At 45.7% G+C, this 15,720-nt stretch overlaps 1 protein-coding gene across 2 annotated transcripts in view; it reads right to left on the bottom strand.

Annotated features, from left to right (window-relative positions):
- ALDH1L2 (aldehyde dehydrogenase 1 family member L2) overlaps nt 1-12,996 on the bottom strand; it is a 50,161-nt gene extending 37,165 nt beyond the window's left edge. The window contains exons 1-3 of one of the 2 annotated variants that reach the window (XM_014459167.2): nt 12,829-12,996; nt 7,046-7,190; nt 3,049-3,283 (exon numbers count right to left, since the gene is read on the bottom strand). In XM_014459167.2, coding sequence (XP_014314653.1) covers nt 3,049-3,283; nt 7,046-7,190; nt 12,829-12,876 — 428 coding nt within the window. In that variant the 5' untranslated portion in view covers nt 12,877-12,996. Of the gene's footprint in view, nt 1-3,048; nt 3,284-7,045; nt 7,191-8,176; nt 8,263-12,828 lie in introns of those variants that run through there. The other variant, XM_023757270.1, reaches the window with a different exon arrangement.
- Between the last annotated feature and the right edge of the window lie 2,724 nt (nt 12,997-15,720).

Below are 15,720 nucleotides of genomic sequence, written 5' to 3'. Positions count from 1 at the left end.
CCCCCCGAGAATAGTCAGTCCATTCCCTTTCTATGCCCCTGATTCTATTATATTCACCAGTTTATTCTGTTCATCAGATTATTTATTCACTTTATTTTTAGATTCACTTGTTGATAGATGTGTATTTGTTGTTCATAATTTGTATCTTTACCTTTTTCGTCTTCCTCCTCTTCTTAAAGGATACCTTTCAGCATTTCATATAATACTGGTTTGGTGGTGATGAACTCCTTTAGCTTTTTCTTATCTGTGAAGCTCTTTATCTGACCTTCAATTCTGAATGATAGCTTTGCTGGATAAAGTAATATTGGTTGTAGGTTCTTGCTATTCATCACTTTGAATATTTCTTGCCACTCCCTTCTGGCCTGCATAGTTTCTGTTGAGAAATCAGCTGACAGTCATTTGGGTACTCCCTTGTAGGTAACTGACTGTTTTTCTCTTGCTGCTTTTAAGATTCTCTCTTTGTCTTTTGCTCTTGGCATTTTAATTATGATATGTCTTGGTGTGGTCTTCTTTGGATTCCTTTTGTTTGGGGTTCTCTGTGCTTCCTGGACTTGTAAGTCTATTTCTTTCACCAGGTAGGGGAAGTTTTCTGTCATTATTTCTTCAAATAGGTTTTCAATATCTTGCTCTCTCTCTTCTTCTGGCACCCCCATAATTCGGATGTTGGTACGCTTGAAGCTGTCCCAGAGGCTCCTTACACTATCTTCGTATTTTTGGATTCTTTTTCATTTTGTTTTTCCAGTTGGGTGTTTTTTGCTTCTTTGTATTTCAAATCTTTGACTTGATTCTTGCGATCCTCTAGTCTGCTTTTGGAACTCTGTATAATATCCTTTATTTCAGTCAGTTTATGCTTAATTTCTAGTTGGTCCTTCTTCATAACCTCGAGGATCTCACTAGATTTCTTGAGGGTCTCACTAAATTTATCAGCGGTTTCTAGAAAATTCTTGAAAGACCTTATAAGTGTGGTTTTGAACTCTATATCCTGTAGTTTGCTTTCCTCCATTTCTGTCATTTGTGACCTGTTTCTTTGTCTCCGCATTTTTTATGCTTCCCTGTGTTGATAGAGTGGCTTTCTGTGCTAGGTGTCCTATAGGGCCCAGTGGCTCAGCCTCCCCAATTACCTGAGGTGGACACTCTTGGTGCACCCCTTTGTGGGCTCTGTGCACAGTCTTGTTGTAGTTAAGCCTTGATTGTTGTAGGTATCACTGGGAGGAATTGACCTCCAGGCCAATTGGCTGTGAGAATCAGCTGTGTCTGCAGTGGGAGAACTTCTGTGCTGAAGACACCCTTATGGGGCAAGACTTGCTTCAGTGGGGCTTTGGTGCTCACTGAGTCTGCCCCCTGAGTGTGTCCCTTATGGATCTGAGGAGTTGTAATCTGGATGGTCCCACTCTGACCACTGGGTACACTGGCTCTTGGATCTCTAAGGAGGTGCTAATTTAGCCTCTGCCCAGCAGGAGCTATGGAGAGATCTGCAGATTCCTCTTCTTTGTTTGGGGTTTGGAGGTGCCCAGATGAAGCCCAGCTGTGAAGCAATACAAGTTTCTGTGGGGCCTTGGGCCTTCTTTTGGAAGTTCTGGGTCTCTCTGACCCAGCTGCAGTTTGTTAGGTAATTTTCAGATTTCAAAGGGCCAGGCCTTTCATATGCAAAAGCCTCTGTGCACAGCTTGGGTGGGGCGGGGTCTCAGGGGATCAACAGGGCAGAGCAAGCAGCTATGGCTGCTCCTCAGTCCTACCCTAAGAGGCCCCGAGTCTCAGTGTCCCGGTAATCACTGCAAGCACCTCTGAGAGAAAGCCGCCCTCGAGTTCCAACCGATGCCAGACAGTCCAGTTTCTCCCCATATGAGTCTGGGTCCCCAGAGACTCGCCCTGAACTGGAGTTCAGAGCAGTCGGGAGCTTGAGACTCCCTCCCGATTGAGAAAGACAACCGCGTCCTCAGTTACCAGTCCTTTCCACGTGCGCCTCCGTACCTCTGCACTTTACTTCCGCACCTCCTCTGAGTCTCAGTGTGCTTTTCTCTTTCCTTCTAGTTGAAGAATTTCCACTCAGCCAGCCTTCCTGTGGTTCTGGATGATGTCCGTTTTGTCTTTTAGTTGTATTTTTGAAGTGGTTGTGCGAGGCAGCAATTTCCGGTGTTTACCTATGCCGCCATCTTGGTTTCTCTCCCCTGGGCCACGAAGTTTCAATTGCACTGTAAGTGCGCGCCCACACATGGTATTTTGTGGAAGAGCCACACTCAAGGGGCCAAAGAGCCGCATGTGGCTCGAGAGTCGCAGTTTGCCGAACACTGACTTATGGCATTGGGTACATACAGTGTACCAGGCATTGTTCTTGATTCTGGGAAATACAGCAATAAAATAGAACATAGTCCCTCCCTCAAGAAGCTTAAAGTTGAGTGGGGGAAGACAGAAAACAAAGATAATTTCAGGTAACTCAGCATTTCCTGAAATGTACTTGAGATGTTCTATGCAAAAGAAAAAAAAAGTTCTATGATCAAATAAGTTTGGGAACACTGTGTACTCAGATTCCCTCCGGGAGATTATGATGCTAACATTACAAGCTCTAACAAGTCCTGTGATAAGAAAATCCAGTATAACCAAGCTTGTCTGATGGTAGAACCTTGGTTTAAACCTAGTTGAAGCCCATTCTTGTAACCTGGTTACAGACCACTCTTGGGAAATGCTGTTTTGTCTTATGCAGTTCCTCTAACTCTCAGGATAGTTCATGCAACAGTAGCAATCATACAGGACCTCACAATTGTTCAAGCATACCTACTTCCTTGTTCATCTAGGTAAAAAACAGAAAGATTGTGGGCAATAAGAATAGGCTCATTTTCTCTGTTATTAAAAACATCTCACCAGCCTAGCCCGCATGGCTCAGTGGCACATGCCCGGGGCACATGCCCGGGTTGTGGGCTCGATCCCCAGTGTGGGGCATGCCGGAGGCAGCTGATCAATGATTCTCTCATCATTGATGTTTCTGTCTTGCCTTCTCCCTTCCTTTCTGAACTTAATTAAAAATAAATAAAATAAAACAAAACATCTCACCAGTTGATAGCAGAGGCTCCTCTGTGCCTGGGAAGGATGGACGGGTGGTAAATGATGGAACCGTGCTTTGGGCTGTCAATTACATCCATGGGGATGAACTGTGTGCAGAAAGGAAGCACGTTTAGCTCGGCACCCACGGATCTGTAGGCCTCTGCCACCTCCTTTATGGTCTTGCCCTTGACTCTCCATCTGGGGAACTTGAACACAGGGGTCCCATCTTTCTCTGCAGCCAAAGCTGAGCATGAAAGAGAAGATTGTTTTCATTAAAAATAATTTTAGCGGTAATTTCATATTGCTGTAGAGCTACACATTGTAATTTTATAGCTTTGTGAAACATTTACAAATAAAACATGGCGAAGAACAATTTAGATTCTGGCCAGGATTTGACCTGCTATAATTTTACCATGAACCATTTATGTTTCTACTGTGATTTTTATCTATGTACTAGAGGTCCCATACACGAATTTGTGCACAGGTAGGGTCCCTTGGCCTGGTTGCCAATCAGGGCAGTCTCGCCCAGCCCTGAAAGGAGCTGATTGGGGCCGGCCGGCCACAGGGAGGGACAACAGGAGGTTGGCTGGCCATGGAAGGTTGGCTGTGGGAGTGCACTGACCACCAGGGGGCAGCTCCTGTGTTGAGCATCTGCTCCCTGGTGGTCAGTGTGCGTCATAGTGACCGGTCGTTCAGTCGACCCGTTGTAACGGTCACTTAGGCTTTTGTATATATAGATTTAAGGTATAATGTTTGAACTCAAACATTTGTAGCTAGATAACATTTTTTGAGATTTTTAACTGAGGCTTTCTTTTATGGATCAAAATTTGTACTTATCTTACTGATCCCACCATTTAAAGAACATTTGCTTGTTGTTGTTTTTTTAAATATTTGGAGCCAGGTGCCAATACATCACCACCCAAATTAGACATACTCAGTCTCTGGCACAGTTGGAAAACCTCAAGTTTCTTCCCATGCCCGTTGTTTGAGGAGAGTCCCTTTAATCACAGGGCAAACTGTAAACCAGGACACCTTCTCTCTGCCAAACAGGCAGAGCCCAAAAGATAAAGGGAGAAAGGAGCTTAGCTGAACCTGTCTAGTTCCTTCACCCAAGTTCACCAATCAGATAAGTTAGGGGAGGAGAGGCCAAGACTGAAGAACACATGCTCCCTGTAGGGTTCGGCCATACCAGAGCAGATCCTAGGCTCTGTCCTGGAAAGTGTCCCTTCTTGCCCAGACAGGGTGGCTCAGTGGTTGAGTGTCCACCCATGAAGCAGGAGGTCATGCTTGATTCTCAGTCAGGGCACAGACCCAGGTTGCAGATTCAGTCCCCAGTAGCAGGTGTACAGAGGCAGCTGATCAATGATTCTCTTTTCCTCTCTCTCTTCCTCTCTCTGAAATCAATTTAAAAAACATATTTTAAAAAATAAAATAAAAGGAATGACTCCATTCTACCCCTGTGTGAAATGGACTGGCCCTCAAAGTGCAGACAGCGCAAGCATGTTTTTTCCATAATAAAATCTCATTTTTACTACTATATACCCTAAAATATTAAGTACATTTCTTTTTCATTGGTAACTCAAAGTAACTACATTTTAGGCTTTTTACCTATATATTTTTTGGTTCCCTTTCCTTCTCTTAATCCAATCATCAATATTCATTGATTCCAGATGGGATGCCTATACCACAAAGCCTCAATTCCAAAGCCTAGTAAGTCTTGAAGGCCATCAAGGTGATGCCTTGACCAATCCATTTGGAAGGTGATGCCTTGATCAATCCATTTGGAAGAACTTGAGAAACCAGTATAATGATGTTCATAAAATGTAAATATTCATGTCAGATAATAGGAAAATAGATACACTAAAATGTCAGATAATAGGAAAATAAATGCATGGTAAAAAATAAAAGTTAAATTGGGAGAAAATTGTGAAAGGTCTAAGAATCATATGCTTGCAATTCTTCTGAAGTTCATGTACATGGCAGAGACCGCTAGTTGACCCCCTTCATTCTTTATGAGTGGATTCCTATAATTTAGCTGAACACATAGCCACACTGAATAAAATCTGTATGGCTCAGCCTGTCCTGCAAATTTGTCCTCAGATTTGACCTGTAAGTAAATTCTAGCCAATGGGACACAAGTAGGAATAATATGTGCATCTTCTGGATTATGCCCTTAATGAAAAACTTGCCCTCTACTTCTCTTTGTCTTGCTGCTTGCTGGATGCAGACTGGATAGTCAGGGCGGAAGAAGCTACGTGGACCATGGGATGGAAGTCCATGGCAAAACAACAGAAAGAGCTTTCATTGTGATAAACGCAGAACTGTCACAACAGTTCAGATGGCCAACCCAGACTTGAGAAATGAACTTCTATCTTAATTCAAGCTAATATTATTTGGGGTCCCTCTGATACAACAGAAAATCTGATATCCTAAATTTAAGCCTTCCCAAATATCCCACACAGAACTAGTGAAAATAGAGAGATAGTCCTAGCAACAGGAATCATTCAAAAAGAAGCAGTTGGAGCCAGGTATATAAAAATGCATGAGGCAGGTTCCCTCAGAATTCCCCAGGTTGAGGAAACCTTTTTCTGAAACAAAGACAATTTTTAAATCAGTGATTAAATTCATGTGCATATGGGTTCTTGGCCCAACTTTTCTTTTAGTTTGACTCTTGAAAAATAATATTAAAATATAACATTGTTAAAAGCAATAACAAGAATGAGGAAAAACCCCAGAGCTGCTTCTTTCAAGAAAAAAGTAAAATTTCAGGGTTATTGGTATATTATTTTCCAACCAACATGTTGCATCATACCAGTGATTCATGAAGTCCCAAGCCATAAGCCAAGATTTCTAGGCACTAGTCCTGTTCCTGACCTGTATTATTTGTAGACTGTTTCTATCTCTGTGTTTACACCCTTTCTTCTTCCTTTTTTAATCCTCACCCGAGGATATTTTTTTTCCATTGCTTTCTGGAAAGAGTAGAGGAGAGAGAGAGAGAGAGAGAGAGAGAGAGAGAGAGAGGAACATTGATAGGAAAGAGACACATCGATTGGTTGCCGGGAATCCAGCCTGCAACCTGAGACCCTTTGGTGCATGGGCTGAGGCTCTAACCATTTAGCAACACCAGCCAGGGCCTTGCACCCTTTCTTGACCTAACCATAGCATGCAAATCAGAAACACACTGCAGCCCTAGATGGTTTGGCTCAGTAGGTAGAGTGTCGGCCTGCGGACCAAAGGGTCCTGGGTTTGATTCCGGTCAAGGGCCTGGTTGGGGTGCGTGCAGGAGAAAACCAATCTGTGTCTCTCTCACATCGATGCTTCCCTCTCTCTTCCACTCTCTCTAAAAAAAAATCAATGGAAAATCCTCGGGTGAGGATTAACAACAACAACAACAAAAGAAACACACTGCAGGTTTGTTCTGAGGATGGCTGCCTTCTTTATCTACCGTAATCACCAAGCACCCCAGCTATAATTTGTTCTGAGACAAATGCCTTCTTTATGACCCCACATCAATACACCAAGCACCCCAGCTATAATTTGTTCTGAGACAAATGCCTTCTTTATGACCCCACATCAATATCTAGGATGGGGTGTGGTCTTCCCTGTATTCCTTTTGGCATCTCTGCATCAAGTATTATTCTTTGAAAAGTCACAAGTGTAACTCAGAAAAAAATATATGCCTGGAAATTCCGCTGATGGACCTGATGATTACCATGGAGACAAGTGGAGAAACTCAATATGACAGGTGCCTGCTCCTTTGTCTTGGGACCCACAGAGAAGGGAGAATTTTTGACTCTTATGTCCACCATGCCAATAGACTTGGCCAGACAAGGCTTTCAATAGGTCCGGTGGAAGCCGCAGAGCCCAGAAGGGAGGCATGCAATCTAGGCCTTCCGGGCCTGTGGCAAGTCAGTGGAAGTACAGAAATGCTAATGAGAGATGCCGGCTCTGAGTGGGCCCCAGGCTGAATAGTTGAAGTCCAGTTCAAAGTCCTTGATACACTCACCCAGTGGGTCAGCTTTTCCATCCTTGTCTGGAACTGTGAACACCCCCACCACTCGATGGCCCTCTTTGCAGAGGTGGCTGTAGACTTCTTGTCCAAAGAGGCTCTGACCAATAAGGGCCAACTTCAGCTGGTTTTTGAAATAAACCTGTGAAATAATTCAATGAAGACAGATGTCAGCATGGACAGAAGACATATGGGTAATATTCATTTTTAAATCATTCGAGATGACTTGAGGACAACACAAGGCTCAAAGATCTACTAAATACATTTTTTACTGACATACGCTGAACCTAGACTATCTGAGATCCAAACCTAGTGTCACCCACCCCTTATTAGTTGTGTGGCCTTAAGCAAGTAACTAACTTCTGTTTGCTTTTTTCCTCATCTGTAAAATGGGAATAATAACATCACCAACCTCATACAATTTTGAAGTACATGACTTTAATATGCAATAGGCTTAGTGCAGTGTCTGACACCAAGTGCTGCTTAAGTAAAAGCTTTAATAATGTTTTAAAGATTTTACTACTTATGTGCTTTTTAACACTGGTTTATGTGTTTGTTTGTTTGTTTTTCATAAAGTCCAGAATTCCAAAATCCTTGGTAAGTGGATCCAATTCATTTGTTCTTAAAACCTGGATTGATCTAATGCAGTGGTCGGCAAACTCATTAGTCAACAGAGCCAAATATCAACAGTACAACGATTGAAATTTCTTTTGAGAGCCAAATTTTTTAAACTTAAACTATATAGGTAGGTACATTGTTATTAACTTAATTAGGGTACTCCTAAGCTGGCCTTTGCTAAAAACGTGGTATTTTGTGGAAGAGCCACACTCAAGGGGCCAAAGAGCCACATGTGGCTCGCGAGCCACGGTTTGCCGACTACTGATCTAATGGAACATTCCTTTAAAAAAATATATATGTATGTATTTTTTTTTCAGAGAGGAAGGGAGAGGGAGAGAGAGAGAGAAACATCAATGAAGAGAGAGAATCATTGATCACTGTCTCCTGCATGCCCCACACTGGGAATTGAGCCCATAACCCAGGCATGTGCCCTGACCGGAATCAAACCATGACCTCCTGGTTCATAGGTCGCCTTTTTAGGCATGAACTTAACAGTATACAGGCTCACACCTTCCCTGTAATTGAGCTGATAATTAAACAATTGAGGTTTTAAAAATCCTTTTCCAGGGCCAGCGGAAGTTTCTATCCCCAAAGAGCCTAGGGAGCTTCAACGTCTAACATATATTCACAAGCAACTGTTAACTCTGCCTATGGAAACCATGTGACCATTCATTTCCTCTCATCAAAAAATCTGAACGTTCTGTAAACATTCTGTCTTCAAATCTTATAATTAATGCTGTGGCTTGAAATGAACTTACATGTTGTCTATCTTACAAAAGGTGGCTTTACCTCATGCCATTACCAATGCCAGATATTTTGAAACATCTAAAATACTACTCTTAAAACAAAGGAGCCAAGAGGCTGAGCTGACTCAATGTCAGCTGTCACCCATTATCTGGAGTTCAAATTCACATTCAACACGCCTCCAGAAAGACAGTGTGTAAGGAAACTGTGCCAGTTTCTTTGGAAATACTGCATTCACCGAAACACCGTCTGAGCTCAGTGCTTAAGCTGAAGTTACAAAGGTGAGTTTCTAACACTGAGAAATGTTCAGATTTTAAGTGTGTTTATAATGCGTTAGCATAATTCCAAAGAAAACTGGACTGGGATATTTTACCTGACTCTTATTTCTCCAAGTATAACCTGAAGGCTGACTGACAGTGTTGGCAGAATCAGCTGGGCGAGTACGTTAGGAATGTGGATTCCTAGACCCCACCCCGGACCTACTGAGTTAGGCTTGAGGCCCAGGAAGCTGCATTTTAACAAGCTCTTCATTGACTCACAGGCACACGGAGTCGGAGGATCTCTGATTTATGGAGGGTGTGCGTCTGCCAGCTACAAATAAGATTCCGCCCTGGGGAGTTTGGATTCCGCCCGAAAAAAGGGGTGGAAATATTAGCAAACCGTTTAATGAGATCCTAAGATATGCCAGGTGTTTCATATATATCACTTCCTTTTGATTGCCCAGTGATTCTTGGAGACAGGCGTTATTAAGCTATTTTACAGATAAAGAAATTAAAACCGAGAAGTTAAGATACAGCCCAGAGTCAAATAGCATACTAAGTGCTATATCAATGTTATCATTATCATTTTCTCAGCATTTAGTGCTCAGGATATAATACATTATCTAATATGGTTTGAGGTGGAATTTGGAGGTTCTAAAAGCAAGCTAGACACCAAAGCAGGGGTCAGGCAATAAGGAAATAAGTTAAGAACATGGTTGCTAGAACTAAAGCAGGGTCCTCAAACTACGGCCCGCGGGCCACATGCGGCCCGCCGAAAACATTTATCCGGCCCGCCGGGTGTTTTTGTCGCCGCTGCCTGTCCTGCTTAGCAGCCGACTCGTCCCGGCCCGCAGTGCGCATGTGTGGAATGTCTGAGGGACAGTGAACTGGCCCCCTGTTTAAAAAGTTTGAGGACTTCTGAACTAGAGTATAAAGCCAGTCCTTGGTTCCAGGAGGCAAAGAAGGGTCCAACCTTTCAGTGATTCCTAAGATCACCTCAAGTCCTGGAATCAGGCCATGAATCCACAGCCACCAGCCAAACTTGTTCCAGATGCTGGCAGAGGAAGCAAAATAAATATGAGGGCTAACTAATCCCCACCATGAGGAGAAATTAAGAAGCAGTGAGCCAGGCAAGAGAGTGGACAATAGTAACTGACAAAGGATTTTATTACTGTAATAGAAGCCTGGTGCATGAACGCGTGCATGGGTGGGGTCCCTTGGCCTGGCCAGCGATCCAGGCCTATTGGGGAAGCCAGCCGGCCGGGAGGACCTGTGGGAGGTTGGCTGCGGGGGGAGAGAGGCTGCAGCTGGCCAGGTGGGGGGAGGAGGGGTGCCGTGGGAGGTTGGCTGGTGGGAAGAGGGAGGCGGGAGGGGATGTGGGAGGTTGGCTGTGGGAGCACACTGACCACCAGGGTGCGTCATAGCGACTGGTTGACCCATCATTCCGGTCATTCCGGCAGTTCGGTTGGAACAGTCGCTTAGGTTTCTATATATATAGATAATTGCACTAGTTAAAAAGATTCAGTCATTTCAATAAATTGAAATCAATAAATATTTCTAAGTCCATTTCTTTCTTTCTCTATTTTTTTTCTTAATCCTCACCCAAAGATATTTTTCCATTGATTTTTTAGGGAGAGTGGAAGAGGGAGGGCAAGACAGAGAAATACCGATGTGAGAGAAACACATTGCTTGTTTGCCTCCTGCAATGAGCCCAGATCAGGGCCTGGGCCGGGGAAGAGCCTGCAACCAAGGTACGTGCACTTGACTGGAGTCGAACCCGGGACCCTTTGGTCCTCAGGCTGATGCCCTATCCACTGAGCAAAACTGGCTAGGGCTCTAAATCCATTTCTTTAAATCAGAGAATGGAAAAGTATATTCTATCAGGAAATGTTATAAAGTAATTTTCCCCTTGGATTTTGCTACATCCAGAGAGATTCCTCCCCCCCTCCCCAATTTTGCTTTAATACCAAACTCATAAAAAGTGCTGTGATTTTTTTCTTTTTTCCTAGATGACAGTATAATTTATATACAGAATATGCCCTTTTCAGTGTATAGTTCTGTCAGTTTAAACAAACACAGTCATATAACCACAATCAAGATAAAACAATGTTCCATCAGCCCCCAAAAGTCCTTTATGTTCCTTTGTAATCAATCCTTGCCCCATCTCCAGCCCCTAGCAATCATTGATCTTTTGCCTATCACTAAGTTTTACTCGTTCCAAATGTTAGATAAATGGAATTATATAATAGGAAGCCCTTAGAGTCTGTCTTCTCACCCTTAGCATACATATTTGAGTTTCATCCATGTTGTATGTATCAGTAGTACTTCTTTTTTTTCTGAGTAGGATTCCATTGTTTGGATGAATATACCACAGTTTGTTTATCCTGTCACCAACTGAAGGACATTTAAGTTATTTCCAATTTTTGGTGACTAGGAACAAAGCCTCTATAAACATTCATAAGTAGGATTTGTGTGAATAAAAGTTTTCATGGGTAAATACCTAGGAGTGCAATTGCTGGGCCATAAAACGTTTAACTTTATTTTAAAAAAAACTGCCAGTTTTCCAAAGTGGCTGTACCATTCTACACTCCCACCGGCCGTGCTTGATTTTGAACAATTCTTATAGGACGCAGTCCAAAGGATGGCTCCTATGGAGCAAGAAACACCCAATGCTTCACTTATCCCATGTCTTCCTTTTGGCCATTGAAGAAACTGCCTTCTCCCCAGCCACATGTCCCTGTTCTTCCACGAGCATTCCTGGGTGCAGTCCGACTCAGGCCCCTGACCCCTCACCCTGCCTGGTGCTTCCCCCACACACATGTTTTTGTTTAGGCTATTTGCCACCTGGGATGTTCAGATTTTACTAGTCAAATCTTATGTAAGCCCCCTTATTGTAATAATCTTTTCGTTCTTCGAGACTTTTTTTCTGCTCTCCAAAAAATAAAATTCAATGAAAGGCGTTGACAGAGGAGGCCAATAAGACAGGCTGGCACAGGCCCCTTGCTCCCTTGCCATCCAACCTAGATTCCCGTGTGCCACGTGGCGGGAGAAACTTAAGGAGGAATCCAGTGCACTGCTCGAGAGAACAAGCAAAAGCTTCACCACAGCAGATCTCTTTTTCTTTAATTTAAAACAGATGAATGCTTCCAAAATAACTAGCACTGCCTGCATGGGGTAAAGTGAATGCTCATTATTTGGTGTTGTCTGGAGGATAAAGCTTTTCCACTTATGCCACTTTGGATCAGTTCTTGGTGCTACTTGACACGTCTTCCCAGCTCCCAACTGTTTCCATTTGAATCTGCACACATGTAATTATGGCTTTGGCAGAGAAGACGAATCGAAAGCAAATTCTTGTGCAACACAGCAAACATGCACTTCCTATTAAGAGATACTGTAAGTGGGATGGATGTGGTTTTTTTTTTTCTCTTCCCTAGACAGCTTGTCGTCTCCTTAGATACAAGGTGGCATCTCTCCAGAGGCCCCCAAAAGGGCTGAAGGCAGTGCCCCATGCAACGTGTGGGCTCTCCTTCCATTTCTGGAGGTGCTGATGCAATTCCAAGGCCCAAGGCTGGGCCAACGCTGGGTTCTTGCTACAGTTTACGAGTGTCCCAGAGTGGCTGCTTCTGCAGCGCTTAGTAACCCTAGAGATCTTGCCGCCTGCAGCTCATGAATAACGAGCTCGAAGCCACCAGCAGTAAGTGCCACTCTCTGAATGGGCCCTGCGAGCCAGCGGGGAGCGCTCACGCCTCTCAGGCCGCCGAGGAGCAGCAGGCTGACTGGAAAGCGCTCTCCTCCAGCAGATCGTCTCCGTCTAGCTCGTTACCAGGGATCTCACGATTGAAAGGGAAAAAAGAAAGGAAGCCCCAGACGCTGCCCCTTGCCCAGTGACCGTTCCCAGCCGTCAATCCCAGCCAGACCTTGGAAGTTCCAAAGCCCCTTCCCCATAGAAGATGATGGCACGCTTGCCAAGCCCCATCCGGGACCCTCCCCGGACTCTCTTCTGCAGTCTCCCAGTTTTAACAGCGCGATCTTGGCTTTTAGCTGTCTAAACACCGCTGCCAACCCCAGCCCCGCCGCCCGGCGCTCCAGCCCAGGGTCTCTAGACTCTAGTAACTAGTCCGGGGTGGGAGCAGGGACGCTGGCCAGGGCGGGACTCACCCGGCCGGTGGAGAAGCGCCGGAGCGCCTGGCTGCCCCGCCGCAGCATTCTGGCTGGACACTGGCGCTTGCGAGGGTGGCTCTGCGGGCGGAGGCGCGGGAGGCAGGCGGGTGGCTCAGCGGGCGCGGCCTGCAGCTTCTAAGCCCCGGGCGGCCGCGCTAGCTGCTGGCTGGCAAGGTAAGCCCCCGCACCCGCCCCGGGCTCCAGCCCCCGGCTCCAGCCCCGCCCCTTCCAGCCCGCACAGCCCCGCCCCCCTCCAGCTGGCAGGGCTCGGTGGCCAATCCCGTGAGATTGGGCGGGGCGTGCGCTGGTCGCTTGGTGCCTCGGCGGCCCCAGGCCAGTTGCTGCGCGGGTGCCCAGAGGTAGGGACAGCTCCCTGGGGCTAGCTCGGTTCCACTCGTGTTCCAGGTACTCACTGGCTGTGGGACCTTCTACCAATGGACTCAGACCCTCTGCGGTATAGAGGGATCTACCTTAATGTTCAAGCTGCCACTCCAAGTCACGTCCATACACAATCCTGAGAAGGCAACAGGCATGCCAGTGTGCATCGAGTTACGAAATTGAAGGCATGGGGGCACCTTCGCTATTTAAGGATCCTGACACCTATCTCACAGTCGAATAGGAAAATTTAATTAAAGTCTGTGTATAAAGCACATGGCAAAAGACCTGGCACAGAGCTAGTCTCCAATAGATGATTGTCAGTTAATGGATAGATAGGTAAATAGATGATAGATAGATAGATTCCTTTGCTACTCAGACATGCTTAGCTGAGCACTTGTCTCAGACAGAACTTAGCCTGGCCTGCAAAGCCATCTGCAGCCTTGTATTGCTCTTATTTCTTACTGATCTTTTGCACATGTAATCCTGCCTAAGGGTAGTACTTGCCAATTCCTCCCTGGATAATGCTTCCTAGAAGAGCTTGTCACCTGCCCTTGTCACTTGTCTCCAACTCTGCATGATCAAATTCCTTCTCTTCTTAAAGGTATAGCTCAAATACAGCCTCCTGGAGGCATTTTTCCTGATTCTTTCTCCCTAACATCCTTATTCCCCCAAAGTAATCCTTTACTCCTCTGAACTGGAAGGATTTTTGTCTCTTATGACATCTTAATTGGTTCTTGGTATTTATGTACCTGTTATCTTCTCTACTGGAAGCTCCTTGCAAACTGGGCCCTGTCTGATTTATAAGGATTTACAGTATCTATCACTAAAAAGAGCTTTAAACGTACTTGAGAGAATAAACGAATGAATATGTTTAGGAAGGTAAGAGGGAGAGGAAAAGAACAATTCTCAAAGCTTGGAGAATTGCAGCAAACATCCAGGGTTTTGCTTTGGGAACTGCCCCTTGCCAATTCAACCCATTTCCCTGACAGTTTAGTTTGTTAGGGAAATACTGATATTCATTTTATTTGTTCTGACCTGTGTAAACTGGGAGGGGTGGGCAAGGAGTGTGGTTTTCTCTACGAATGGGGGTTCCATAGTTCTATACTCCAACTTTAGAAAATGAGTTTATGTTCACCCAGATAAAATGAAATATGATGACTAAGATTTTCTTCTGTAAGAACCAAAATTATAGTTCTCTTGATAATTGGAGGTTAGACCAGATGCAATTAGAGAGTTTCACAAACAAAAAAGCACTGCCAATCTAGATTTATATAACCAAAAAAAAAAAATGGAGATGAAATACAGTCATTTTAGAAACAAACGCTTGAGAGAATTTGCCATCAGCAGACACACTATAAAAGAAATATTAAAGAGTGTCCTTCAAGCAGGAGGAAAATTACCCATATGCAAGCTTCCAAATGCAGGAAGAAATGAAAAAAAAAAAGGCAAATATGTGAGTGAATTTAAGTGAACATGAGCCATATGAACAACAACAATAATAATAGAATCTTGTGGGGATATATATATATATATATATATATATTAGAGGCCCGGTGCACAAAAATTTGTGCACTGGCGGGGGGGGGGTGTCCCTCAGCCTGGCCTGTGCCCTCTCACAGTCTGGGACCCCTCAGGGGATGACCACCTGCTGGCTTAGGCCAGCTCCCCGGGGGATTGGGCCTAAGCTGGCAGTCAGACATCCCTCTGGCAGCCCAGAAGCCCTCGGAGGATGTCCACTTGCCAGCGGGGAGCAGGCCTAAGCTGCAGTTGGACATCCTTAGCGCTGCTGAGGGGGCTGGAGAGGCTCCCACCACCACCGCTGTACTGGCAGCCATCAGCCTGGCTTGTGGCTGAGCAGAGCTCCCCCTGTGAGAGCGCACTAACCACCAGGGGGCAGCTCCTGCATTGAGCGTCTACCCCCTGGTGGTCAGTGTGTGCTGTTAGGATCAATTTCCATATTACCCTTTTATTATATAGGATAGAGGCTTGGTGCATGGGTGGGGGCCGGCTGGTTTGCCCTGAAGGGTGTCCCGGATCAGGGTGTCCCAGATCAGGGTGGGGGTCTGGCTTGGGTGCCTGGCCAGCCTGGGTGAGGGACTGAGGGCCGTTTTCAGACTGGCCACACCCCCTTCATGGTAGGGGTCCCCGCTGGAGTGCCTGGCCAGCCTGGGTGAGTGGCTGGTGGCTGTTTGCAAGCTGGCCACAGCCCCTTCAGGGTGGGGGTCCCCACTGGGCTGCCTGGCCAGCCTGGGTGAGGGGCTGATGGCTGTTTGCAGGCTGGCCAAGCCCCCCAGCAGGGACCCTCACCCCATGAGGGTGTGGCCAGCCTGGGTGAAGGGCTAATGGCTGTTTGCAGGCTGGCCACAGCCCCTTCAGGGTGGGGGTCCCTGCTGGGGTGCCTGGCCAGCCTGGGTGAGTGGCTGATGGTTGTTTGTAGGCTGGCCACAGCCCCTTCAGGGTAGGGGTGCCGCTGGAGTGCCTGGCCAGCCTGGGTGAGGGCCTGATGGCTGT

Source organism: Myotis lucifugus, unplaced genomic scaffold (genome assembly GCF_000147115.1).
Source record: "Myotis lucifugus unplaced genomic scaffold, Myoluc2.0 scaffold_103, whole genome shotgun sequence".
Taxonomy (NCBI): domain Eukaryota; kingdom Metazoa; phylum Chordata; class Mammalia; order Chiroptera; family Vespertilionidae; genus Myotis; species Myotis lucifugus.
The sequence above is the reverse complement of the archived record's forward strand: the minus strand, read 5'-3'. Positions and strand labels throughout refer to the sequence as shown.